Here is a 26,863-nt window from a genome sequence, read left to right as displayed (position 1 = left end):
TATCTTACTTTCTAAATGTTATTTACATGGAATGATTCTAAGTAAACCTTTTCAAATGGATGTATTACCCTAACATTTCTTCTGACTCTCTGTAAGCTACAAATTGGCTGTTTACATCTCGACACTTTTATTGCTTGGCTGTTCTGGCTTAAGATCTGATAAGATTGTACAGCTGTTCCTCTGTAGTTTGTTTTCGCTTGCAAGTGTGTTTCAATCTTGCCGAGCTTCTAAGAAAAAATACAATTGCGTATAAACATGGCGTCTCTTCAAGCGATACTTTTAGCTTTGAAGAGGGTGTTTGATACAGAAGAATTGAGAGAAAATTGGACTATTTGGTGCATTTGGCTACAAAATGTGATGAAAAAACCGAGGATGTTCATCAAATACAAAATAAGAAGATGGAAATTCAAAAAATTGAAATGGAAGAGTTTGAGCCTGTTGATATTCGTGGCAATTGGTTTATTTCTGAGGGAGGAAAGAATGGAATATTTGAAGAGGAATTAAATGGAGAGAAAACTTATTTCAAAGGACAGGACATAGAAGGAGAAGAAAGCATTAAAGAACTTAAGGACTATGAAATACTATTTGCAAAATATTTGATAATACTGCTGAGAATTAAAGATAAGCTGACAAAGGAAGAAGGAGGGCGTCAACATTATATGAGAGATACTACAAACAAGAACGTGCAAAGAGGACTCCGTACAGACTTGTTTAAAAAGATGTTTGGAGAATTGGATCCACAAATGGCAGTAGATATAACATTGTTTTGCTATTGGAGAGATACAGGTTGATAGAGCCGAGGTGGCGCAGTGGTTAGGGTGCAGTACTGCAGGCCACTTCAGTTGACTGTTATCTGCAGTTCAGCGGTTCTAATCTCACCGGCTCAAGGTTGACTCAGCCTTCCATCCTTCCGAGGTGGGTGAAATGAGGACCCAGACTGTGGGGGCGATATGCTGACTCTGTAAATCGCTTAGAGAGGGCTGAAAGCCCTATGAAGCGGTATATAAGTCTAACTGCTATTGCTATTGATAGATGGAAGAGTATAATTCAAAATTAGCTAAACTTAGTTAAATCCATTGATAATAGGTATAGTTAAATAAAAATGATAAGTAATAATTGGATATGAGAAGGGAAGGTTAGAAATATTTTTGGACTATATATAAAGATATAAAGATTATTAATAACAATAATAATAAAAAACAAAATTAGACACAGTTAAGTTTTAACTAATAGGGGGGAAATGTTATGATATAGGATATAGTTAAATAAAGAAAGGATAATGATAATAAATTATATACATGGAGGAAGAAGGAGGATTTGTATGTTTGTTTTGAAAATAAAATAAAAATTTACAAAAAAAAAAAAGCATCTTGCAGTGTGTGCCTCTCCATTCTTCCTCCATACTCTGGGTCCGTGGTTTCCAAATGAGATGCAAAAGTTGCTCTCATCAGAAAAGAGGACTTTGGACCACTGAGCAACAGACCAGGCCCATTTTTCTTTAGCCAGGTAAGACGCTTCTGACGTTGTTTGTTGTTCAGGAGTGGCTTGACAAGAGGAATACAACATTTGAAGCCCATGTCCAGGATCCGTCTTTGTGTGGTGGCTCTTGATTCACTGACTCCAGCCTCAGTCCACTCCTTGTGAAAGTCCCCAACACTTTTGAATGGCCTTTTCCTGACAATCCTCTCCAGGCTGCTGTCATCCCTGCTGCTTGTGCACCTTTTTCTTCCATACTTTTCCCTTCCACATAACTTTCTATTAATGTGCTTTGATACAGCACTTTGGGAACATCTAGCTTCTTTTGCAATTACCTATTGAGGCTTTCCCTACTTATGGAGGGTATCAATTGTGGTTTTCCACACAACTGTCAGTTCAGCAATCTTTCCCATGATTGTGATTCCTACTGAACCAGACTGAGAGACCATTTAAAGGCTCAGGAACCCTTTGCGGGTGTTATGGCTTAATTAGCTGATTAGAGTGGGACACTTTGAGCCTAGAATATTGCACCTTTTCACAATATTCTAATTTTCTGAGATTGTGGATTTGGGGTTTTCATGAGCTGTAAGTCATAATCATCACAATTATGACAAATCATGGCTTGAACTATCTTGCTTTGCATGTAATGAGTCTATCTCATATATTAATTTCACCTTTTAAGTTGCATTCCTGAAATAAATGAACTTTTGCACAATATTCTAATTTTTTGAGTTTCACCTGTATAAGTCATGCTTTTAATTGCTTCTATTTTATCAGCAATATCTGCTTTTAAATCAGATTAATTCAAAGTTGAGATACTTACACCACTGCCACTGACTTAATTTCACGTTTTAAGTTGAGGAAATGAACCTTTGCCATAGTCGTGACTTGTTTTTTCCAGAGAGATTTCTTGTTCACCACGCAAGATTTTACTTCAGAGAGCATTAGTAGGCTCTGCTCTAATTCATCAGTAGATTTTGTTTCCATTTCCTCTTCTACTTTTTCTGAGTTGAATACACTAAAATCTAAGAAACAGAAAAGAATAGCTTGGGTAGCTTTAAATTTAGATTGGGCTATGTGTGTATGAATATATATATATTCATACATATATATGTCTGTGTGTATGAGTATGTGTATATATACATATACATATACGTATACGCATACGTATATGTATATTCCTCAACTTAACAAGCATTCATTTAGTGAGCATTTAAAATTACAATGGCACTGAAAAAAGTGATTTATGATTGTTTTTCCACACTTGCAACTGTTGCAGCGTCCCCATGGTCACATGATTAAAATTCAGACACTTGGCAACTGGCATGTATTTTTGACGGTTGCAGTGTCTTGGGGCCATGTGATCACCTTTTACAACCTTCTGACAAACAAAATCAATGGGAAAGTCAGATTCATTTAACAACCGTGCTATTAACAACTTCAGTGATTCATTCATTTAACATCTGTGACAAGAATAGTCATAAAATGGGGCAAAACTCAACAACTATTTGTTTAACAGCAGAAAATTTGGGTTCAGTTGTGGTCATACGTTAAGGACTACAAGTAATTTGAAGGAACCAGTAAAGCTTCCATTCCAAAAATGTCATTGTCCAACCCAATTTTAAAAAATGGAAAATTCTACTATTCTATAAGCTGAAATTTAATTGAATAATGAAACAATTACAAATGAGACAACATTTATAGTATTGTATTTAAAACACAGTATAGGAAGTTGGTCAGTTCCCCTCCCCCCCTTACCTGCTTGGTCAATCTCCGCTTCAGCTTCCAACTTGAGGAAAACATCCTCCAAGGTTGTCATGGAAACACCATAAGAAATAACACCCAAATGAGCATGGGTATCTAAATCAGCAAACAGCGCTACAAGAAAAAGTAGCAGTGGAGGTCTTAGAAATGAATTTGTAAATGCAATCATATTCCACTGCAATGCCCTTTTTTACAGTTGCTCAAGGAACGGTCTTCTAATCTCCACAAAACTTTATTCCAAAAGCAGGAAAACAATAAGACTTAGGTAATAAATGTATCTGGGGTTGGCTGTTTTCTGTTAAAGTAACCACCAACTTTCTGTATATTAATATTATAGTCTTTGAGATCAAGTGCAATTAGAAACATAGCCTTCCGCTTTTCTCTCCAATTTAATAAAGAAAAAAATTATACCTGAAAATTTGTCCATATCTTTAAATGGTAATGCATATATCAGTTGTTCTTCGTTCTGCTTTAGCAAACTTGATCCGGGGATGTGCTGTCTGATGACAGATGCTGTGGCTTCTGTGTTACAATACCTATCTATGTCCATACTAAGAAACACATATAGATATCATTGTTTTGCAAAGGGATGCACAACATTCATTATAGGAATAAGAAGAATTACTCCTATGCTGCTGCCTTTATCTGTATTTTCATAATCCAGTTCATGAAGGGTGTTCATAAATACCATTTATTAGTTACCATCCAAAGGGTGCTTACAATATGAAGTAGTAAAATGTAATGATGTTCAGCAAAATCTAAACACATCTTAAAAATGACTACTGAACAACCCAACACAAAACTTCAACAATTTTAAACTAGAGGCCAGAGAGGTCAAGTATGGTTTAAATCTGCTTTAAAAGATACTAGACTACTCAGGAATATATAGGTAGCCCTTAACTTACAAGCATTCATTTAGTGACCATTTAAGGCTACAATGGCAGTGAAAGAAGTGACTTATGGCCAGTTTTCATGCTTACAACCATTGCAACATTCCCATGGTCATGTAATCAAATATTGAACACTTGGCAAATGATTCATACTTATGACTGTTGCAGTGTCACAGGGTCATGTGATCCCCTTTTGCGACCTTCTGACAAGCAAAGTCAAGGGGGAAGCCAGATTCATTTAACAGCCATGTGACTTAACAACTGCAGTGATTTACTTAACAATGGTGGCAAGAAAGGTTGTAAAGTGGGGGGAAACTCAACAATTACCACATTTTTCAGAGTATAAGATGCACCTTTTCCCAAAAAAAAAGAGGGTGAAAAAGAGGGTGCATCTTTTTTGGCCTCCTGAAACCCCACCCTGTGCCCACCCTGGACATGCAGAGAGTTTTGGAAAGCTTGTGGAGTGCTCCTGAGGACTGGAGAGAGCAAAAGAGAGTGGAAAAGAGCCAATTTTTCACAAAATCAGGGCTGTTTTTGCCATCCCAAGCCCACAGGAGCATTCTGCAGACTTACCAAATTCTCTGCATGGCCTTTTTTTTTTTTTTACAAAAAAGGGGTCATTTTTTGCTCATTTTTGCTCTCTCCAGCCAGGGGAGGGTTCCCACACTCTCTGCATGCCCCGTTTTTGCTTCTTTTTGATTTTCCCAGCCCCCAGGAATACTCTACAGGCCTCCAAAACCCTCTGCACACCCCATTTTTGCGAACAACAGGCTCGTTTTTCACTTCCCAAACCTCCACGTGTCACATTTTTGCTTTCCCTGGCCCCCAGGAGCACTTTGCAGGCCTCCCAAACTCTCTGCATGCCCCGTTTTTCACAAAAAACAGCATGCAGAGGGTTTGGGAGGCCTGCAAAGTGCTCCTGGGGGCCAGGAAGGGGAAAAAAATTTACCTCTTCAAAATCTTGGTGCGTCTTATTCTCCGGTATGTCTTATAGTCCAAAAAATACAGTATCTCATATAACAATGGAAATGTTGAGCTCAATTGTCATCATAAGTTAAGGACTACCTATAAAAGGGTCTTAACTAAGAGGTTTAAGCAATAAAGCAGGAGCAGGTAAATAAGACTTACTTGCTTTTTCCCTAGTACATTAATGCAAGCATAAGCAGTCCTTCAAATAATAACTAGACTCCAATTGTTTAAAGATCAACGTTAAGTATTCTGAATTGAGATTTAAAACTGAACTAGCAACTGACAGTAGGATAGATATTACAGATGAGCAGTCTAGTCTTAACAAAAACTTGAATAACTATACTATACTAGCTGAAGTTCTCAAGTAATTTTCATAGAGTTTCAAGCCAAGCATGGTAACAATGTTAATCATACAATCCAATTCATATTACGATCACCTAACAATGAAAGAATTTCAATTTCAAAATTATTTAAATGTGTTTAAAGAGTGGAGATATTGAAGCAGGATTGTGACAGACATTAGAACAGAACAGAAAATGGTTGTACCTCAAACGATAGCCAATTCCCCATTTTGTCTTAAGGAAAAGGGAAGATCCAAGACATTTCAGCATTCCTTGAGAAATTACAGCTTTCCGATCTAGAAGTAGGCCAGAAGGGATCTTTATCATAAATAAATAAAGCTTATATGGTAACCACCAAAAGTATCTTATTTATATTATGGATAATATATATCTAACCTAACAGGCATCTAATTGAACATGCCTGCAAGAATGTCTGCTTCATCCATGAAATGGGTACTGAGCACTGTCACGTGGTTGGCTTTTCTGTTTTTCAAGAGGTTCCAAACTGTATGTCGGGAGCATGGATCCATACCAGCAGTTGGCTCATCCAATAGTAACACCTAAACAACAGCCAGAGGGGGAAAAAAACAATAGATAAAACTAGGTATTCATTTTACAAATATAAATGCTGCCTAGCACCAAACCTGTAGGGAAACCAAAATCTTCTAAATAGTGTGGGGAGGGTGGAGAGAAGTCCCATAAAGCCTCATGATTGGCAGAGTAATTGGGAAAAAAAATGTTTGCCGAGTACTCAAGGGGGAAGGAGGCTGAATTATAGTTAATTCTTGCTTAACAATGACAACTGGGACCAAATTCTATATGCTGGGAAAGTCCTTTTCCGGAACTTCAGTTCACTGGTGTGAGTGCTATAATCGTTGAGTTGTTTTTGCTTGAATACAGTACTTATTTCTTTTGGTCAGCTGTAATTTTGAATTAAGATTTCTTAATTTTTCTTTATTGACACTGCATATTACTGTATTATATGGTTTAATTTATGCTAGTTATTTTGAATCTATTTTAAAAAGTGTTGGTCAGATAAGTGCCGTAAATATTTTAGACATTAAACAGAAGATCCCAGAGTAAAATTTGGTGTTATTACTCGGTGAATATGGATGTATACATCTAAATAAAATACCCTTATGTTCTGTAACTCCTTCTAGTATTCTTCAATAAAATGTTTAGGCAACTAGAAAGCCATGTGAAATCTAACCAAGTTCTTGTAAGGTTATGTGTTTAGTTTAGTTTAGTCATTTCACATGATACAACAAAATTAAATGCTGTCTTCAGTGTACATTATAACTATAAAAATAAAAACACAAATATACAACCTTTATTTTCTATATAATTGAAATTGAAAACCCAATATTGCACTATACCATAGAATTCAATATGGTTATTGCCCTGGGATAGAAACTGCCTATTTGCCCTTGTTTTTATTATCCTGTACTGTCTGCCAGATGGTAATAGTTCAAAAAAAGGGTGCCCAGGATGAGATGGATCTTTAAGAATGTTTTGAACTTTCTTAAGGCAGCGGGAGCTATAAAGCTCATCCAAAGAGGGGAGATGGCAACCAATGAACCTCTGGGCAATGACGTTGACCCTCTGGAGTGCTGTCCTATCTGCCACTGTGTGACGATACACAGATGCAGTCATTCACAGACACTATATTAGAGATGCACTGATACAGGTCTGGAATAAAATTAGAGAAAAACATTACATGAAAATACCGACATGGCTTTCCACTATGGAAGCCATGACACATCCCAATACACTAGATCTATCGAAAATGGTTAGATATAGTGAAATTTTAGACAGCCAAGGAAATTTGAAAACAAATCCAGAATTAAAGGAGCAAAATATAAATATAGTTTGGTGGCCATATCTCCAACTACAATTGAGATACAAAAAAGACGTAAAAGAATATGGAATATACACAAAATTACAACAAATAGATAAAATTTTAATTGGCCCGGAAAATAAATTCATAATGAAAATTTACAAATATTTATTAGAAGTAACATTAGAAGAAAAAGTTAAAGGTTGCATGATAGCGTGAGCCAAAAACTTTGGGTACAACATAGATCTGGTGGTGTTGTAACATAAGTGTAGGCATGCAAAGGTATGCTGGAACATTATGCGAATCAGCAGTAATCACTTACCATAAGGTCAGAGGTTACAACTTGTTAACTCTCAGCACTAAGTAGGGGTCAAAAGTTTGCATGCTGACTCTGCATTATTAACTAGGGGTCAGAAGTTTGCATGCTGACTCTGCAGTATTAACTAGGGGTCAGAAGTTTGCATGCTAGTAAAAGATTTATTTGCTGACTATGGGCATTCTCTAGGTTCAGAGGTCTACATGGAAGTAAATGAGTTACCATATACCATAGACTTGTACAACCATGATTGGTCACATAGACATGTGACTCCACCCTTTCTTTGTGTATGCTCAATAAAAGAGTCATCCAGACTATGCTCTGGGTCGTCTCATCCCAAGAGAAGACATGTCTGTGTCTTCCTTCATCATTGGCCTCATGGGCGACCCGCGGAGAAATCGCATAGTGGATTGGAAAAGAATTTGGAACACATATTATAAACTAACACGATCAGCAGCACTTAAAGAAAATATATACAAAATGTTTTATCGTTGGCATTTATCACCAAGATTGGCTAAACTGTACTCAAACATGAAGCCGACCTGCTGGAAGTGTAAAAAAGTACAAGGGACCTATTATCACATATGGTGGACCTGCCCGGAAACAGAAAAACATTGGAAAAAAATTTGGAAATGGGTGCAAGAAATTACAGGAGAACAGATAAAATACAAACCCAAAATCTTTCTACTGGGAATAATCAAAGGGAAATATACAAAGAAAATTAAGTACATATTAACACATCTGCTAACTACAGCTAGAATAGCATTTGCTCAATGCTGGAAACAAAATAATACCCCCTTGGACGAATTAGTGATTAAAAAAACTTTGGATTGTGCAGAGATGGACAAATTAACACTGAAATTAAAAGATAAAGAAGAGTTGGAATATTATGAAATTTGGAACAATTGGTACAAATGGCTGCAAAACAGGAATAAAATTAATTAAGCCAAAAAACAATATATATAAATATATGTAGAACTGTGTATAAAGTGTGTAAATATAGAAGCGAAATATTATATACATGTACAGGTATGAAGACATAACAATGTTGATGTAATGACTGTAAGGTGTTGTAGAAGGGAAAAATAATAAAAAAAAATCTATTAAAAAATACTCTCTATGGTGCAGTGATAGAAGGTCACCAGCAGTTTTTCATTCAGGTATTGTTTTCTGAGAAGTCTCAGGTAATATAATCTCTGCTGGGCCCTTTTGATCAGTGCTGCAATGTGAGAGCCTCAGGTCAGGTCCTCTTTTATGATAATACCCAGAAACGTAAAACTGGCCACTTGCTCCAGTCTCCATTGATAAGCAAGGACTGGATGTCTGATCTGTTCCTTCTACAGTCCACTATAACCTGTTAAGGACCAGGTTATTGTGTCCATACCATGAAAGCAACCATTCCACCTCATCTTGATAGAATGCTAAGGTTTAAGATGCTCTTAAAATACTCTTTAAGTTTATGTATGGCCAGTTGAGAGGAAACAGGCTAATCGTGTGTGGAAAAAGATATTAATTGCTTAGGCCTTTGTTGAGAGGACTGCTGCTGTTGAAGACCTGCTTGGGCAAGTATTATTTCATTATTCCCAACTCCCGTAATTTGTACAACACAATTATAGTTCAGCTTGTATGTGGCTTGCAATTGATAATGAGTATTACTACTAGTATTTCGGTTACTTTGCTATTTACCTTTGGATCACCAAGAATTGCAATTCCGATTGACAGCTTTCTTTTCTGTCCACCACTTAGTTTTTTTGCTTGGTTATCTTTAATGGGCTGCATATCCAAATCCAATAAAATCTTTTGAACCTTTCAGAATCAAGCATGAAAAATATTTAGAGATAACTAAATCAAGTAATTCTATAATTAATCAGGGCATTTATCATGCTATTGTTGTTAAAGCTCAAGGAATCTAAGTTTTGTAACTGAACATGATATAATACATTATGAAAATAACTCAAACTCCATTTATTCCCTGCAATTTCAAAAACAACCCTCCTCTGGAAGAGTTAAGGTGAGGTTTCCAAAACCAATACAGTATCTCTCTCTCTCTCTCTCTCTCTCTCTCTCTCTCTCTCTCTCTCTCTCTCTCTCTCTCTCTCTCTCTCTCTCTCTCTCCATCCATCCATCCATCCATCCATCCATCCATTAAAATGTTTTTTTAATTATTCAGTTAATCATATCTTTTTAAAAAATATGGTATTTGAAAGTTCAGAAGGACAGATAGCAGGAAAGCCAACAATTACTGATGCTTATACCTATCTCATATCATTCTATTTTATCTTAAATTCTGTAAGTTTTTGTGTTTTAGAAGAGTTCTCAAAATAAGGTAGAATACTATGGAATCTGAATGTAAAAGATGCAGTCAATACATTATTATATGTCCATGTAAAATTATCTTTTATTGAAGGCATATATGACACAATTTTTCAATTAAAAATAAATACTTTGTATTCTACTCACCTCTTGTATCACATAATTGGGAGGTATTCCCTTAACTGCAGCAACTATTGACAAATTTTCTTCCACAGTTAATACATCAAAACATACGTCTATTTGTTGACATATGCCAGTTATCTTTCTGGCATCTAGCATTTCATCAATTTCAGAAACTCTGTATCCATAGATTGATGCAAATCCTGATAAACACAAACAAGGAAGAAAATGATTGCTACTAAAATGCATACATGTATACATCACAAAAAATAATGGACTTTTACCATTACTGTGACCATAAAACAGTCAGCAAAATTAGAGACTTCAACTGGAAATCAAGAAAATCAAGAAAATTTCTCTCTTCCTGAATTTTCCCCACGTTTGAGGGGCTTAAAACTAGAAAAACAAAATGAAGAAGTGCAATATTTTCTGCATGTATATTTCCATGGTTTGTAGAAAGGAAGCCAATCAAAATATTAAGTCCTACATGGCATGGGGCATGGCTACTTGATGTCTTGCATAGCATCTGCCTGGCAGATTTGAGCCTGCAAGATTTGTGCATTCTGGATTCCTTTAATTAAACAGTATCATCTGTCAGTATCCCAGAAGTGTGCCTTCTCTGTAGTAGCCCTTTGTACTGAGGTTCCTCCTGAGAGCCAAATGGTCTCCACTGTTGTTTAGAACAGCCATGAAAACCTGGCAATTGGTGAGGGAGACCCCTTGCTTCATTCCATTTGGTTTCACATGCTTGCCATATTTTAATCTCATATCTTTATTGTTTTTATAATACTTTCTTCTTTGATTGTTATGAGCCACCAGGAGTTGTTGAGAATAGAGTAGCACTGGAATGATGGAGGATGGAGGGATGAAGATAATACAGTAGGTCTTGGCATCATGTATACAGCAATTTCTTTACAAATTGAGATTTACTTGTCATTGGTGCATGGGTAGAAAAAGAAACATATATTTAGGAAATCAAACAGAACAAAGGGATAAGCAAGTGAACAGCAAAATTACACTCTCAATATCTAATTCCAACATCCTGCAATTATAAGTTCCAGTTAGTTGAAATGGAACTCAATGTATAATTAAAAGGGAGCAGAAATAACTTATTCCTAACAGAAATGTAAAGCTATATGCAAGTATTCTGCACTGTATGGGTAGGATATTACTATGGAAAAATTTGCAATCCTTTCTATAAATCTTGGTGGGTGGGTGTGGAGTGCTGGCTTTGTTTCAGTAAGTGGAATGATTGGTTGTGTGGTTGTATGATGATTGTTAGATTGGTGCTGATTTGAGCTGGCTGTGTGTCCGTTGTTTCGTGTTGTAAAGGTCTGGGTGGTGGGTGTGGCTCATTTGTTGACTAGGGCTGGTTTTCAGATGTCGGGTAGGTGGGAGGTATCGTCACGTTTATTCCTGTTGTGAGGGTGTTTCTCTATTTCGATAGCTTCCATAATTATTCTCTTGTTGAAGTGTTCAGTTTTGGAGATTAACCTGGTTCCTTCAAAATTAATTTCATGATTTCATGATTTGGCCACACGGGAAAGAAAAACTGGACAACTTCCTCACACATCTCAACAGCCTACACCCCAAAATACAATTCACTATGGAAATAGAAGCAAATAACCAACTTCCCTTTTTGGGCGTCCTAATCTACAAAAAACCCAATGGCTCCCTAGGACACACCATTTAACAGAAAAAAACACACACAAACCTTCCCCGTCGTCCCTTTAACGAGGGGTAGCAGGTGGGGGGGGGAGAAGCGAGGCGTGTCTCTTACCTTTCCAGCTCTGTCGTGTTCCTCGCCCTTTCGCCCATTTAATCCCCTTGTAAAAAAAAACCTCATGAGTTCAACTTGCAAGGTATTTTTTACAAAGGGATTCAATGGGCGAAAGGGCAAGGAACGCAATGGAGCTGGAAAGGTAAGATGCGCACCTCGGGGCCCAACACCGCCCACCTCGCCCCAATGGTAAAGGCAGCCTGCCTGGTTCCCTTCCCCGCTGTCCCTTTAGCGAAGGGTGGCAGGTGTGGGGGGGGAGAACTGAGGCGTGCCTCTTACCTTTCAAGCTCCATCATGTTCCTTGCCCTTTAACCCATTGAATCCCCTTGTAAAAAAAACTCATGAGTTCAACTCGCGAGGTTTTTTTTTTACAAAGCGATTCAATGGGCAAAAAGGCGAGGAACGTGGCGGAACTGTCAGTCTCTGGTAGCGCTAGGACGCGTCTCTCGCTTCTCCCCCCCTTCTCCCCCGCAACACCTGCCATCTCTTGCTAAAGGGACGGCGGCAGGGAGGGGAACCAGGCAGGCTGCCTTTATCATTACGGCGAGGTGGGCGGTGTTGGCCGTGAGGCATGCTTCTTACCTTTCCAGCTCCGTCTCACTCCTCGCCCTTTCGCCCATTGAATCCCCTTGTAAGAAAAACCTCACAAGTTGAACATGAGGTTTTTTTTACAAGGGGATTCAATGGGCGAAAGGGCGAGGAACGTGATGGAGCTGGAAAGGTAAGAGGCGCGCCTCACTTCTCCCCTCTCCACCTGCCACCCCTCGCTAAAAGGAGGGCGGGTAAGGGAACCAGGCAGGCTGCCTTTACCATTGGTGTGGGCCAGCGCAGGTAACGAAAAAACACCACGCACAAGTTTCAAACTGCAGCGCAGTGTTTTTTAATGTCTTTAAATGTGACTGAAAATATCCCTGTTCCCTCCCTTCTGAACTCTGATTTCTGATTGGTGAAATCAAGGAAGACTCTGCCTGGAGATGGATGACGCTGCAGAAGTGAGAATTCCCATTGGTCCTCTGGGGCTCCATCAGTTCCTGGGAAAACGGGATTCGCTGGTTGTAGCCTGCGTTTCTCTGCACATCCAGGGTTTCTCAGGCATTGCCTCATCTGAAGCCCCGTTCTGGGCTCAGCATTTTTTCTACGATTCCCTTCGCTTTGGGGAGAGAGGGAAGCAGTGTGGAATTGGAATGCCTGAGCCAAAGGGGTCCACGGGATCTTGAGACTTGATTTTTGAGCAGTACCAATCCTTTCCACTCTTTCCTTTTCCTTTCTGTCCTTATTCTAACTTCCTTTCTTTTTCCTTTCCTTTCTCTTTGCCTTTCCTTCTTTTCCATTTCCTTTTCTTTCTCCTTTCCTTTCCTTTTTCCTTTCCTTTCTCTTTTCCTTTCCTTCTTTTCCTTTTCCTTTCCTTCTTTTCCATTTCCTTTTCTTTCTCCTTTCCTTTTTCCTTTCCTTTCTCTTTTCCTTTCCTTCTTTTCCTTTCCTTCTTTTCCATTTCCTTTCTCCTTCCCTTTCATTTCTCCTTTCCTTCTTTTCCTTTTCCTTTCCTTCTTTTCCATTTCCTTTCCTTTTTCCTTTCTCTTTTCCTTTCCTTTCTCCTTTCCTTTCCTTTTTCCTTTCCTTTTCTTGTTTCCCATTTTATTTCCTTTCCCTCCCCCTCCCCTCCCTTCCTGGGGGTCTGAGGGAGAGGGAGGGGACCCTTTTCCTCCTTGCCCCCCTCCCAACATCTGCTCTGATGGCAATTATGGCTAAAAAAAATTCAGGTGCTGAGGCATGAAAATGTGCTGCTCGAACACTATACTTTTCCGCACACACTGAAAAAAAATTAGAGGGAACATTGGTGTGGGCGGTGTTTTTTGCGGAAGAAGGAACAGGCAGGAGGGGGTAATCGCATTGCTGGCCTCCCGCTGTTTTTGCGGCGGGTTCTTTTTGAGTAGGAGGGAAGGGCGTGAGGTGGAAGCACTTTGATTCACCAGCTGTTTTTGCAGCAAGCCCTCTTTTTGCCCCGCAAGCTGTACTGGTAGGTGGTACAGTGGTAATGGCGGGGACTGGTTTCGCATGTGCTTATATAGTTGGGGGCAGGCTTATTTTCAGGGGAGGGATTATTATGGCGCATGCTCTGAAAAGCCCGATTGGGCTTATTAGCAGGGCATGTCTTATTTTCAGGTAAACACGGTGTGTGTGTGTTTGTGTGTCTGTGTATATATATATATATATATACCCAATATTTTTACTGTTGCCTTTTTGTTACATATGTGTTGTATTTGTGCTGATAAATAAATAAAAGGAGACTAGTATAGATCTATTTCAAGCTATTTAGCTCTCATCAGCTAGCTATATCCTTACTGGGATTCGAACCTGTGCTGTATTGTCTAATCTGCCTAAGATACAATACAGCACAGGTTCGAATCCCAGTAAGGGTATGGCTAGCTGATGAGAACTAAATAGCTTGAAATAGATCTATACTAGTCTCCCTTTATTTATTTATCAGCACAAATACAACATATGTATGTATGTATGTATGTATGTAATTAGTGTCACAACCCCTGGTATGCCCAAATATGGGAAGAAGCTTACTGCTTCCATTCTCTGTCTATCGGCTCTGTCTGGATGGTCTCTTGTGACGAGCCGATAGACAGAGAATGGAAGCAGTAAGCTTCCTCCCATATTTGGGCATACCAGGGGTTGTGACACTAATTACATACCTATTTCCCTGGCTCAGCTGAAAAAGGAGGAGAACCTTGTGGCTTAGTGGTTAACACATCTGCCTAATATGTAATACAGCCCAGGATCGAATCCCAGTAAGTGTATGGCTAGCTGATGAGAGCTAAATAGCTTGAAATAGATCTATACTAGTCTCCCTTTATTTATTATCAGCACAAATACAACACACACACACACACACATACATATCCTAAAGTAGCGCATTTTCTCTTTACTTGCCATTAAATATGGCAAGTCAAAATTATTTTGATCATACTTACCATCAGAAGGTGGGCACAATCCACAAAGAATGTTCATTAATGTTGTTTTGCCAGTTCCACTATGTCCAAGTAATGCTGTAATCTGACCCTCATATATATCAAAGGATAAATCTAATAAAATAATGACATGATTATGCCAACAAGGGAGAAGTAAATTATGTTATACCACACTATTATATCATTATATTACTATTAAACAAATACATTTAATACAAAATTGTATTCATCTTTGAAAAACAATTTATGTTTAGCATAATATTAACATAATAAACTCACAGATTATTTAATATACTATTTAACAGAAACTTGCCAAAATGCAGGTTTCTGGTTATCAGAAGACAAGAAAACCCCACTTAAACTTCAAGGATTTTTATTACGATAAATAGTTGAAAATAGCCAAATTCTTACTTTTTAAAGCCTCCACAGTTTCACCTTTTTTAACAAAAGATTTCTGGACAGAGTTGATTCTGAAAGAAAACATTGTAATTTAATTGTTTTTAATGAAATAGTTCAAGAAAATAAAAGCAAGCAATATGAAATAATCATTATGTTAGCATGAATATTACTCAAATCTAAATTAACACTAACTGAAGAATCACAAAGCATAGTTGAAAGTTTCTCAGATTCTGAGAGCTCTTAAATAGGGAACATATCTAAATTCAGTATCCTATTTTTCCCTTGGATTTTAACTTTGTCAATGTAAGAAATAGTTGTTGAATTCAGTACAATACTGGTATTAAATTCTAAAGACACTGTATACCACTAGCACTTACAGAACATCCACTCAACGACTTTAACATTGATTCCCAATGTAAAGCCAAATGGGTCACAGGTAGATATATAAATGACTCCACAAAATCCAGCAATGGATAATACTGAATAGGATTTGCACCTCACATGGTGTCTGCTGGGACTCTCTGCATAAATGGGGGAATAGCATCCTCCTCCAATCATGATTGCGGGGTCTCATGCCAAAGTGTAGATCACATCGTGACTGGCTGAGGGCATATAATGGTCCAGTATCTGATTTTAACATAAAGGATGCTGCGCTTCAATGGTTAGAAAGCCTAGACTTTGGTATTTGAACGTAGAAATTTTTAACATGTATATTTTATTATATTTTACTAATTCAGGTCAAATATTAATATATATTGCTAGCCCCTATATGATACACCACACTCAAAATAAATGAATAAATTCATGTTTGAAATACTAAAAAAAAAAAGTTGACAGAACAGTTCTACATATGTGAAAGGATATGGATCAATTTGTTTAGTACTAATTCATGTACAAAGATTTCCTAAGCCCAAACAACTTTCATTATATTCAATACAAACCACAATTTCCTCTTTAGAAAGTTTCTACATGTTGAACATTCAGGCTGATATAGCTACTTTATTTGCCTCAGCCTCTGGGCAAAAATTACCTTCTGACTATGTTTGATGCAAGCAGTTTTACTTTTATGATCAATTAGATGCTTGCTATATACAACTCACATATCTAATGCAATTCCTACATGTAGATACCATGGGTGATTTTTACACATGATGGCCAGATTTACTCATGCTTACTGACCATTGATTTAAATTATAGTTTATAAACACTGATATTTTCAGTGTTTTCTTGCTATAATTCTTTATCTATCACACCCAATTTTGGGATTTAGTAGAAAAATGATTTTTTTTCCTAAAGTGAACTTTCTCTTTGCCAACAATTTTTTAAAAAAAAAGGATTTCGTAGAGTATCTGGATTGATGCTCTAAACAGAATGCCCCCAACATTGAAAAACTGCATTCCTTTAAGCCTTGTGTGGTCACTTCAAGGGTCTTCTGTGGATACACAAGCATGATCCTCAATGACCATTCAAGCAGTGACTGTTCAAATTTATAATGGTACTGAATTAGTACCACTTAGGATTGGTGCTTGTATTTTTGACCATCACGGCATCCTTGTGGTCACATGATTGCAATCCCATGCTTGCTCAGCATTCTGCTTGCAATTACAATGTTGCAGTATCCTACAGTCATATGATTACCATTTGCAATCTTCACTGCCAGCTTCCAATAGGCAAAGTCAATGGGAAAGCTGGCAAAAGGTCACAAATGGTGACGTGATGTCATGGTTAATGACACTATGGGGTTCACTTAAGAATGGCCGTTGCTACACAATGCAGTCATGAAGCGAAATGACTCGCATGACATAAAAAGATCCTCAAAACAGCTGGGTCAGATATGGTGCTTAAATGCTTTAAACAAAAATTTTGGAAGTAGGTTTTTTTTTTCCAAAGTGAATTCTTTATACAGTCTTTTAAAAAAACTGTTGGCTTCATGGAATTCACATATAAAATTCATTATATAATATTTACATTGTATGCACTAAAACCCTCAAACTCAATCTTAGTCCATAGTGGCTGATCATGTAAGCTTCTGAGTTATCAAACTTAGGTAAGAAATTTAGGTAAGAAACTTCAAATTAGGTAAAGAAATATTAGCACCTGGCTTTAGCAATTGAAAGGAAACCACAGAATAGCCAATCATACCTGATAGCTTCTTTTCCTTGAAACTCTGATGATACAGCTTCAATGATCTCATTGAAATCTAAGTTCCCATTAATATTGCTTTCATACAGTTCTTTGTAATTTTTTGTTCTCTTTGACCAAAATGAGGGCTTGAGAAAGAAAAAAAAATCTCTACGCAATCCATATTCTCCTGAACAATAAAAGAAAAATAACATCTACAAATATTAAATGCTGCTAGTATATATATATATAAACATTTAAAAGATATATGTTCACTTATGCTGGTCTATGATTAAATTATTTTCATTAATTATAGGTAGTCCTCAACTTATAACCATAATTGAGCCAAAATTTCTTCTGTTTAATGAGACAGTTGTTAAGTGAGCTATGCCTCATCTTATGACCCTTCTCAGCACCATTGTTGAGTGAATCACTGCAACTGTTAAGTCAGTCACATGGTTTTTAAGTCAATCTGGCTTCCCTATTGTCTTTACTTGTCAGAAGGTCACAAAAGGCCCCCAGAACCCTGCAACTGTCATAAATATAAGTCAGTTGCCAAGTGTTTGAATTTTGATCACATTACCATGGGGATGCTGCAATGGTTGTAAGTGTGAAAAACGGTCATAAGTCATTTTTTTAGTACTGTTGTAACTTTGGCCAGTAAACAAACTGTTGTAAGCAAGGAGTACCTGTATCAAGCTCCAGCAAAAGAACATGGTCTTAAATTTTTAATATAAAATGAATCAAAACTCTATTGCTCAAATAGATCAAGAAGTCTATCACTGGGTTCATATAACTCACTATGACAAAATGCAGATTGAGTTTTCCTTATGAAATATTCAACAACGTATTTTTTAACATATGGTTTAACATCCAGAATGAACCCATCTGTGGTGAACTATTTTTTTAATGTAACAAGAGTATACATGAAATAAACTATGCACAATAATATTCAACAACTGGCAGAATTTATTCTCATGCATTCCAAGTATTTATACTTTTTAATGCCTTCGAGACATTGGAGAGATGCAATGCGCAAGTAAAAGTTTCATTTGTAACTTTAACTCCGAGGTTAAGTACTTTCCCTACCTCAACATATAGAGAAATGTTCTCTATTAAACTAGAAGTGGTTTGGACTGGAATATATGCACTCTAGCCCAGTTTAAATAGAATGGCAAATTCTGATTTGCTGCCAATCTAAAATGAAAAAGAGACATCTGAATGGAAATTGCTATTTTTTTTATTAAAACAAACAATTTCTCACTTTTCAAGAAAAAAGGTATAAATAAACTGTATGTCAGATTGTATATTATTGTCCTTAAAAGAGTTTTTCATACATTTTCCTATGACTCGCTAAGAGACAATGGTTATGTAAACTATAAAGGCTAAATCAATTAGTTCAGGCTTATTAAGTGCCAATTTTTAAAAAACTGAATGTTATATTGTAATACATATGAAATAACACCAGAAATAGTCATAAATTTAACTTTCAACAAATGTACTAGTGCTATGAAGCAACCATACTATACTTTTGTATCAAGTACTCGGACTGCAAAAAAAATCCCTGCAGAGAAATGTACTGATCCTTCAGAATGTAGGTATTGCTACAAATATATATAAAATGCACATTGCTGATACATATATCTTAAGTTTTGAATTCAATGCAGATCAAATAAATGATTAAAGTTCGTTGAAATCATTTTTCTTAGTCATTCAATCATACCTGGAATAACCTGATCCAAGTAAACGGCTAATAGAAGATAAAGCACACTGTCAAGAGCCAGGAGCAGTATAGCAATAATTAGTGGATAAGGTCCATAAGTTAAATTTGAAAAATTAACTCCTTCTTCATAATCTTCTAAGTGCATAACCTGCAAACAAATATGGAATTTGATTATTATTTGGAATACCATTATAGTATTAAAATATTAGGGAAGTAATTAACAGTTATGGCACTCCATTGCAAATTAGTACAATTTGGCACATAAAACCACTTTATTCTTAAGGATTCATCATTGACCTGGTTAGGTTAGGTTGGGTATTTTGGATAGAGCTTGTTTATTGTTTACTTTTATAATTAGCTTTACTCATACTAATTTTAATATTTCTAAAATTCATTGTTATCTTCAAACTCAGACAATTAATATATTAAAAATAAGCACACATTTTACCACGCATATAAGTATCACCATGTTTTCAAATGGTCAGTCTTTTGTCCTGTTGATCCACATTTTTTATTGCAAATTTCAAAACCTTGCTTTTTGATCTGAAATGTCATATAAACTCATGACTCTTTATGAAAAAAATATTAAGCAGTATTAAGCAATACAATGTAAAGCCCAAACTTTACAAAAACGCAGAGAACTGGGAGGCTTTGGAGTACCCAACTGGGAAGCATACTATAACGCAGCAATCATGACATGGGTGAAAGATTGGGTGAATAGAAGGCGCCTATTGGCTATAGAGGGACATGACCTCCCCCAGGGATGGCATGCCTCCCTCTGGCAAGAAAGAGACACCCCCCATAGGTACTTCATGGGACATTATATTCGGAAGATTTTGATGGGGGTCTGGGAAAAAATGAGGAAAAAATATTATCTTAGGGTTCCGTGTTGGTTGGCACCATTAGAGGCCTTAACGCATCCGAGTTTATTTAATTGGACAAGAAACATAACATATAAAGATATCATGACAGAAGAGGGCAACATAAAAACAAAGATGGAATTAGAGCAACAGGGCAGGAATTTGGAATGGTGGGAATATTTACAGGTTAGAAACAGGTTTAAAAGTGATAAGGCACGTTTCGGGATCTACCCAAACCCCCAGGGGCTAGATAAGATCTTGTTTGGTGGAGACAAAAAAATGTTATCCAAGATCTACCAATTTTTGACCTGCCAAGATACTAATGAAGAGATGGACAAAAGCCTTCTAGCAGTATGGGAGAGAAACCTAGGTTATGAAATTGAAATGGGCAAATGGTGGGATCTATGGAGTAAGACCATTAAACGTACAACTTCTACTGCATTCAAAGAAAACATATACAAGATGGTTTATAGGTGGCACTTCCCCCCAACGAGATTAGCTAAGATGTTTCCTGGGTTATCTCCATTGTGTTGGAAATGTGGAAGAAAGGATGGCACATTCTACCATATTTGGTGGTCCTGTACTGAGGCCACGAAATATTGGAAAAGGATTAAAAAATGGTTAAAAGAGGTTACCGGGGCAAACATTGAATGGAGACCTGAGAACCTGTTACTAAGCATCAAACCAGATAACATAAGCAGTTCTATATGGCATTTGAGCCTGCATATAATTGTGGCCGCAAGAATAACCTATGCACAACTTTGGAAATCCACCACTATACCGCCGGAAGATGCTTTAATTAAAAAGATCTATGAATGTGCAGAAATGGACAGAATGACGGGTTGGCTGAGGGACAAAGGAGAAACAGAACATTATCTTAGCTGGAACCTATGGTATATGTGGGCGACTAGGAGAACAGCAGGGACTTAAAATGGGGAAAGTCAACATAGGTACCGTGATAGATCCCTGAATCTTGCAATGAGAAGATGTGGCTTAGAGACCTAATAATGAGGAAAGAAAGAAAAACCGGGCTGTGAATGACTGTCACCGTGGGGGGGGGGGGGGGTTGTATGTTTAAAACGGCATTTGTATCTGTATGTTCTACTTTACATTGTTATGTATGATTTGTCTTGCTTATGTCGTTGTATTTATGTCGCTGTAGTGTTTTTTCCATTTTTTTTAAAGGTAATAATGTTTAATAAAAATTATATTTAAAAAAAAAAGAAAGTAATTCAGTCCTCAAATGCAGCTGATACTGTGCAGTCATAGAAACTAGAGGCTCTTTCTGAAATGATGCAGACCTATGGTTATGCTATGTACACAGAGATGTATGATGAAAGAATTACAATTAAAATAAGTAAAGAAAAGACATATTTCCTGGAAAAACATTCTGCAGTTTTACAAAGTTATGAATGATTTGGGCAAAGTAAACCACAGGAGATGGCCATTGTATTACTCAGAAAATCTGGCTGGCCATTGCTGCAAACCAAATATGGAATAAAAAGTACCACAACATGGCTAGTGAAGCAATGCTAGATTTGCTTCTTTCTTTCTATTGATGTTTCATTTATACCCTGTTGGGCCTTTGGTGAAGAATATTAGTATGCATACTTTTGAGCTGTTGGGAAAGATAGCACTTTGTTTGCAGCTTGCTGATTGAAGATGGTTAACAGATAATGATGTCCAATGATTCATATGCTTTGAATCATTTGGTTTGATAAGTATGAATATGCTTTTTTTGCATCACTGAAGCATAAGCAAAGAGACTGATCATATCTTCGTTAGAATCTATGTAGAATAATAAAGAACTCAAAAAAAAAAAAAAGCAATACAATGACCAGAATATAGCATGCAAACATTTACTATAGAAATGGTTTCCAGAGAAGAAGAGTAACTGTTGTTTCTGCTGTAACATAATGAACTTATTACGACCTAAATTAACATCAAAGATAAACTGTTTCATAAAAGTATTGTTAATAAAGCTTCTAAACAAGATTGCAACTAATAATCATTACCTACATATCAATAGTCTTCAGTTTACGTCCACTGCTTCAGCGATCACTCAAAAAATGGACTTATGATCAGTCCTTGATGTTCTGACTGCAGTGACATGGTTGTAACCCTGCTTGGGTCATGATTACTCTGCAGCAAGCTGCATCACATGATCACCATTTGTGACCTTCCTTGCCATCTTCTGACAAACAAAATAAATGGGGAAGCCAACATGGAAGGTCGCAAGACACCCCAGTAAATCACTTTTGCCACCTTTTCTCACAAAAAGTCCACTGTGGACTATAAGATCCCAGACGTCTCCTATTCTGTAGCACCCAATGCCAACCACACTCTGTAGCATGCCCCTGCCTGTGGCATCCCCTCCTTTCTGTGGCCCCTGTATGGCCTCTGCCAATTTGACCTCAGCCTCCACCAATCCTCCTGTGCCGCCACTGACCTGCTTGTGCTTCCTAGTACTCATCTGCAGCACCGCCCACACTTTCTACCTCAAAGTCTTACCTCTTCCTATTTAATGACCCAAACTCACACATTTGGGAGTTATAGCAATAGTAATAGCACTTAAGACTTATGTACTACTCCATTATACTGTACTATACTCTGAGTATCAGCATATTGCCTCTAATCATCTGGGCCCTCATTTTACCAATCTTGGAAGGATGGAAGGGTGAGTCAACCTTGGCCCCATCAAGATCAAACTCCTAACTATAGGCAGAGTTTGCCTGCAATACTCATTCTAACCACTCCACTGCCAGGGCTCCTGAATTTTGATAGCAACTTGGACCCCTATCACTGTGATTGTGTGACCTGTGCTTTACCTTTGCATTGCTTAACAACAACAACCCTGGTCCCAATTGCTGTCATAACCTAAGAAATAGCTGTACAGTGCTCACTAAAGAAGCTGGTATCTTTCAATTCCTATTCTAAAAGTATTGGTATGTTACAGAAATCAATCCTTGATATTTTTTTTTTTAAGTATTTTTAACTGATAAAGAAAATAGCAACAAGCAAATAACATGTTTACTGCAAGTATAGAAAAGGCAAATATTGTATCTATGTCTGCCTTTCTCTCACTAGTGTCTATAGATGGGATTTGAACCATATAAACTTGTATAGCAATATGCAAATAATATATTTTACTAACCTGTGCAACGCCAATTAAAAATGTGCATTGACACAGAGGGCTTATCAGCCACACAAAGGATTTTGGAATATCCTCTACCAGGGAAATTGTCAGACCCACAATACCAAAAGCCAGGGTTGACAAAAACTGAACTGTACCAACATGTTTTGATTTTTTGAAAAGAGGAGTCAACATGAATGCAAAGAAAACCTAAACAGAAAAGAAAAAAATATTTCAATGCATTAGAAACTTTACAGTAAAATGCTGAAATGATGCCCTCTGTGTTGATATTGCAATAATTACAATCATTTAAATTTAACATACCAATTGTTTTCATTGGATTTTTTAAAATTTTTAAATTATATGTTTTGGGGGTGGCCAAAGGATTTAAAAGTCAGAGATGATCAAGGTATTTCTAAATTTCTAGAATAACCTGGTTTTCATAGACTGCAATATTCAATTTTACTGAACATATAAGTAAAAATATAAAATGTAATATATAAAACTATTCTACTAAAGGCAAGATATGTTTTCATTGTGAGTTGGAAAAAAAAAATACTGTATTCAAGAACAAATTACCTTTTCAAACAGATCCCTTTCCAGATCAAGAATGTCAGTGACTGAGAGACAAGTGAAATCATGACATTCTATGTATTTTTAGTTTTGTTAATTGATGTGTAAATAATTAAAAATGAGAATAACAATGTGCTGATTATATAATTTGCACAACTGTTCCATTGTAAGAATGGACAACAAATTTAATATACAGAACCAGACCAGAAAACAATGAAAAGCTAGATCATATACTTATTTTCATATAATAATGTCATGTTATTAATATAATTTTAATATTAGTGCATTTTGGACTATATAAATATTTGTTATTAATAGTGATGTCTGCAATCATCACAAATTGCTTGTCTGAAGACAGAAAACACTTAGGTAAATCAGAAAATATACTCAAAACAAAATAAGAAGCAACATCTGTTAAGCTATCTAAGCAAATAAAACTGCATCAGACCTTTGCCAGCTATCATTCAGTGAAAAGAAAACCATAGCTGTAGCTAATTGCGTATGTAGGTCAAATAAGACTCTAAAACATAACTGGTAACCACAATATAGTAACAATGACCACACACACACACACAAACACTTACGGAAGATATTCCATACAGGAAAAAAAGAAGAAATATCACAACGCAGCTACTTTTGGGGAAAAGCGAAGAGAATGTTGCAATGATCGACATAAGAAGAGACATGACAAATATCAGACTGGTGTACAGTAGGACCCAAGAAAGCCTAAAAAAGAAAACATACAATGAAGATTCATGAATTCAAAGCTGTAAGTATTACTACACAAAGATAACTTACCTCTGCTTCAAAGATCAGCAATCTTTTCAGGAAGCAGGCACCATCATGCTATTTTGCACAATGTTGCAGACATCAAAAAAATAAATTTAACAAATGTAAAAGGCAGAAATCTTGTGGTGTTTAATGTAGCAACAGATATTTTACAGTATTTTATTATCTGTAAAGACAGTCACCTAGTTATTTTTAAATTGAAGATTCAAAGAACATAATTCAGTGGTATCATAGATAACATTATAACTGCCATTATTATCAATCCATGTTCTAGCTCTTTCAAAAAGCAATCATGCAATTAAAAACTGAATCTTTTTGTGAGCATCATCATCTATCCATCCAATTTATATAGCTGCCCATTTCATCAAGTAATTCTTGGTGGCAATAAAACTGAGTTAGTCCCCTTTAAACGAATCGTTTTTAATTGAAGACCTCTTGCTCTTGGCATGTCCACAAACAGTATTATGTGTAAACCAAACTATTGCAATTTGTTGCACAAACTGTGTTCATAAAAAATTGGTTTGGTGAATGTTATCAATGTGCCTAGGTAGCCCACAAATAGGAACACAGAGGTGTTATATTCATGCAACCTAACATGAAGAATTACATAATTCTGCAACACTGTTAATACAAAAGACAAAAGCTTTGCAAATATCTAGGCAAGTAACCGGTAAGTATCTAGTAGGACTCCAAAGTCTTTTGGATGTGATTCTGAAAAGATGCTCTAGAGCAGTGGTTCCCAAAGTGGGAGGTACCGCCCCCTGGGGGGCGGTGGGATGACTTAAGAGGGCACTAAGAGGCAAGGGGGGGCAGGTGGCAGAGAAGGAGCCGCGCTGAGCCTACAACTTCAGCTGGCCAGCCTGCCATAAATGCACCTTCTTCGTTGATCTCCTCGATACTACCACTGCTGCTTCTCGTTGCTGCTGCTGTCTGCCGCAGCGACTTAAGCAACAGCAGAATCGATCCTAACTACCAGCAGTCTCAACCACCGCCCAGCAAAAGAGAGGGGGGGGGAGAGGAAAAACATATAGAGCGTGCAACCGAGCAGAGGAGGGTGGAGAGTCTAAACAACTAAATCGGAAGACACTGAGCCACTCCCACATGGTGACTAGGCACACGCCACTCAGGGCTTTTTCCCTCCCCTCTCCGGACTGAGCGCCATGGCTCGGAACACACGTGCTCCCAGAGTCCATCGCAGACATGGGTCGCTCCCATCCTCCCCCTCCCCATCCTGTTGAATGGTTGCTTCTGGCCTCTTGCATACCATGCATTCCTCGGGGTAGTCAGTCACTCAGTGCGCGCTCAGCCAATCTGCACGCTGTGCGCCAAGGGCAGCAGTACCACATTCCGCAGGCAGGGAGCCCTCTTTTTTGCGGGCGCGTGAAGGGCGATCCCGGAACTGGGGATCCCCATATGTGCATATGGCAACTAAAATCCTCCGAAGACACAAAAAAGGTGGTGGTTGGTGGTGTTCCTTGGTTGGGAAGGGGCAGTGGGGCAATGGCCAAAGGGAATTTCGACGTGGGCGACGACGAAGCAAGTTATGCACGAACTCCAGGGGCAAACTGATAGGAAACGGGCTGCTCTCACCCCAAACTACTGGAAACTAGAGCCAGGAGTTAATGCCACCGAAAAGGCTCCTCTGATACTGTAATAGGAGAGGAGAGGAAAACAGTTCTGATGCTTCTAGAGCAGTGTCTCTCAACCTTGGCAACTTAAGGGTGTCTGGAATTCAACTCCTAGAATTCCCCAGCCAGTATTCCATGGCTGGGGAATTCTGGGAGTTGAAGTCCAGACATCTTCAAGTTGCCAAGGTTGGGAAACATTGCACTCTGCTAAGTGACTTAAAACCAGACATTGGGAAACTGGTATCGCTTCATCAAGCCCATCCATCACATTAAGAATTTACTGAACAGTGAAGTAATTACTAAATTTTACTGCGTTTACTAAGTTACTAGTTACTCAGGTTCTTGATAAATGACTATCAGACTTTGAAAACCTGGTATCACTGGATCATGTTCAACAATTTTGTTAAATTAACGTTAACTAAAAAGGTTTTTAAATTGGATTTTGAATAAATGTGCAATTAATTGTTACAGTTTTGAATTTTACTGTTACTACCTTCCTTCCATCGTGCAAACCACCCAGTCACATGACTCCCCCAGCCACGCCTACCAAGTCACACCCACAGAACCAGTAGTAAAAAAATTGAATTCCACCACTTGGGGGGGGGGCACTGAGGATCAGTTTGTAGTACCAAGGGAGCAGTGGACTGAAAAAGTTTGGGAACCACTGCTCTAGAGCACAGGAACAAGAATGTGTTTGCAAACTATCTTCTTGGGAAAAGATGCTATTGTCTTAAAGAGTTACAGGCAGCCACTACTTTCATATCTGTGCACATTCCAAAACAGCCTTTGGAAAACATATCCAAAACACCGCACATCTCTAATATCTAAAGTCAACATTGACCCCAACAGAGGA

The 26,863-nt window shown here is 37.5% G+C and overlaps 1 protein-coding gene across 2 annotated transcripts in view; it reads right to left on the bottom strand.

The window, feature by feature from the left end:
• The window catches only part of LOC106544047 (cholesterol transporter ABCA5), a 75,906-nt gene that overhangs the window by 33,713 nt on the left and 15,330 nt on the right, over window positions 1-26,863 (bottom strand). For both annotated transcript variants that reach the window (XM_087710202.1, XM_087710201.1), the window contains exons 7-19: window positions 24,178-24,319; window positions 23,042-23,230; window positions 19,028-19,175; window positions 17,326-17,494; window positions 15,196-15,254; window positions 14,788-14,898; window positions 10,054-10,229; window positions 9,280-9,399; window positions 5,862-6,000; window positions 5,646-5,736; window positions 3,652-3,791; window positions 3,235-3,354; window positions 2,300-2,501 (exon numbers count right to left, since the gene is read on the bottom strand). In XM_087710202.1, coding sequence (XP_087566328.1) covers window positions 2,300-2,501; window positions 3,235-3,354; window positions 3,652-3,791; window positions 5,646-5,736; window positions 5,862-6,000; window positions 9,280-9,399; window positions 10,054-10,229; window positions 14,788-14,898; window positions 15,196-15,254; window positions 17,326-17,494; window positions 19,028-19,175; window positions 23,042-23,230; window positions 24,178-24,319 — 1,806 coding nt within the window. The remainder of the gene's footprint in view (window positions 1-2,299; window positions 2,502-3,234; window positions 3,355-3,651; window positions 3,792-5,645; window positions 5,737-5,861; window positions 6,001-9,279; window positions 9,400-10,053; window positions 10,230-14,787; window positions 14,899-15,195; window positions 15,255-17,325; window positions 17,495-19,027; window positions 19,176-23,041; window positions 23,231-24,177; window positions 24,320-26,863) is intronic.

This window comes from Thamnophis sirtalis, unplaced genomic scaffold (genome assembly GCF_051295495.1).
Source record: "Thamnophis sirtalis isolate CommonGarterSnake01/CBP01778 unplaced genomic scaffold, rThaSir2_p1.2 scaffold_3, whole genome shotgun sequence".
Classification (NCBI taxonomy): domain Eukaryota; kingdom Metazoa; phylum Chordata; class Lepidosauria; order Squamata; family Natricidae; genus Thamnophis; species Thamnophis sirtalis.
The sequence above is the reverse complement of the archived record's forward strand: the minus strand, read 5'-3'. Positions and strand labels throughout refer to the sequence as shown.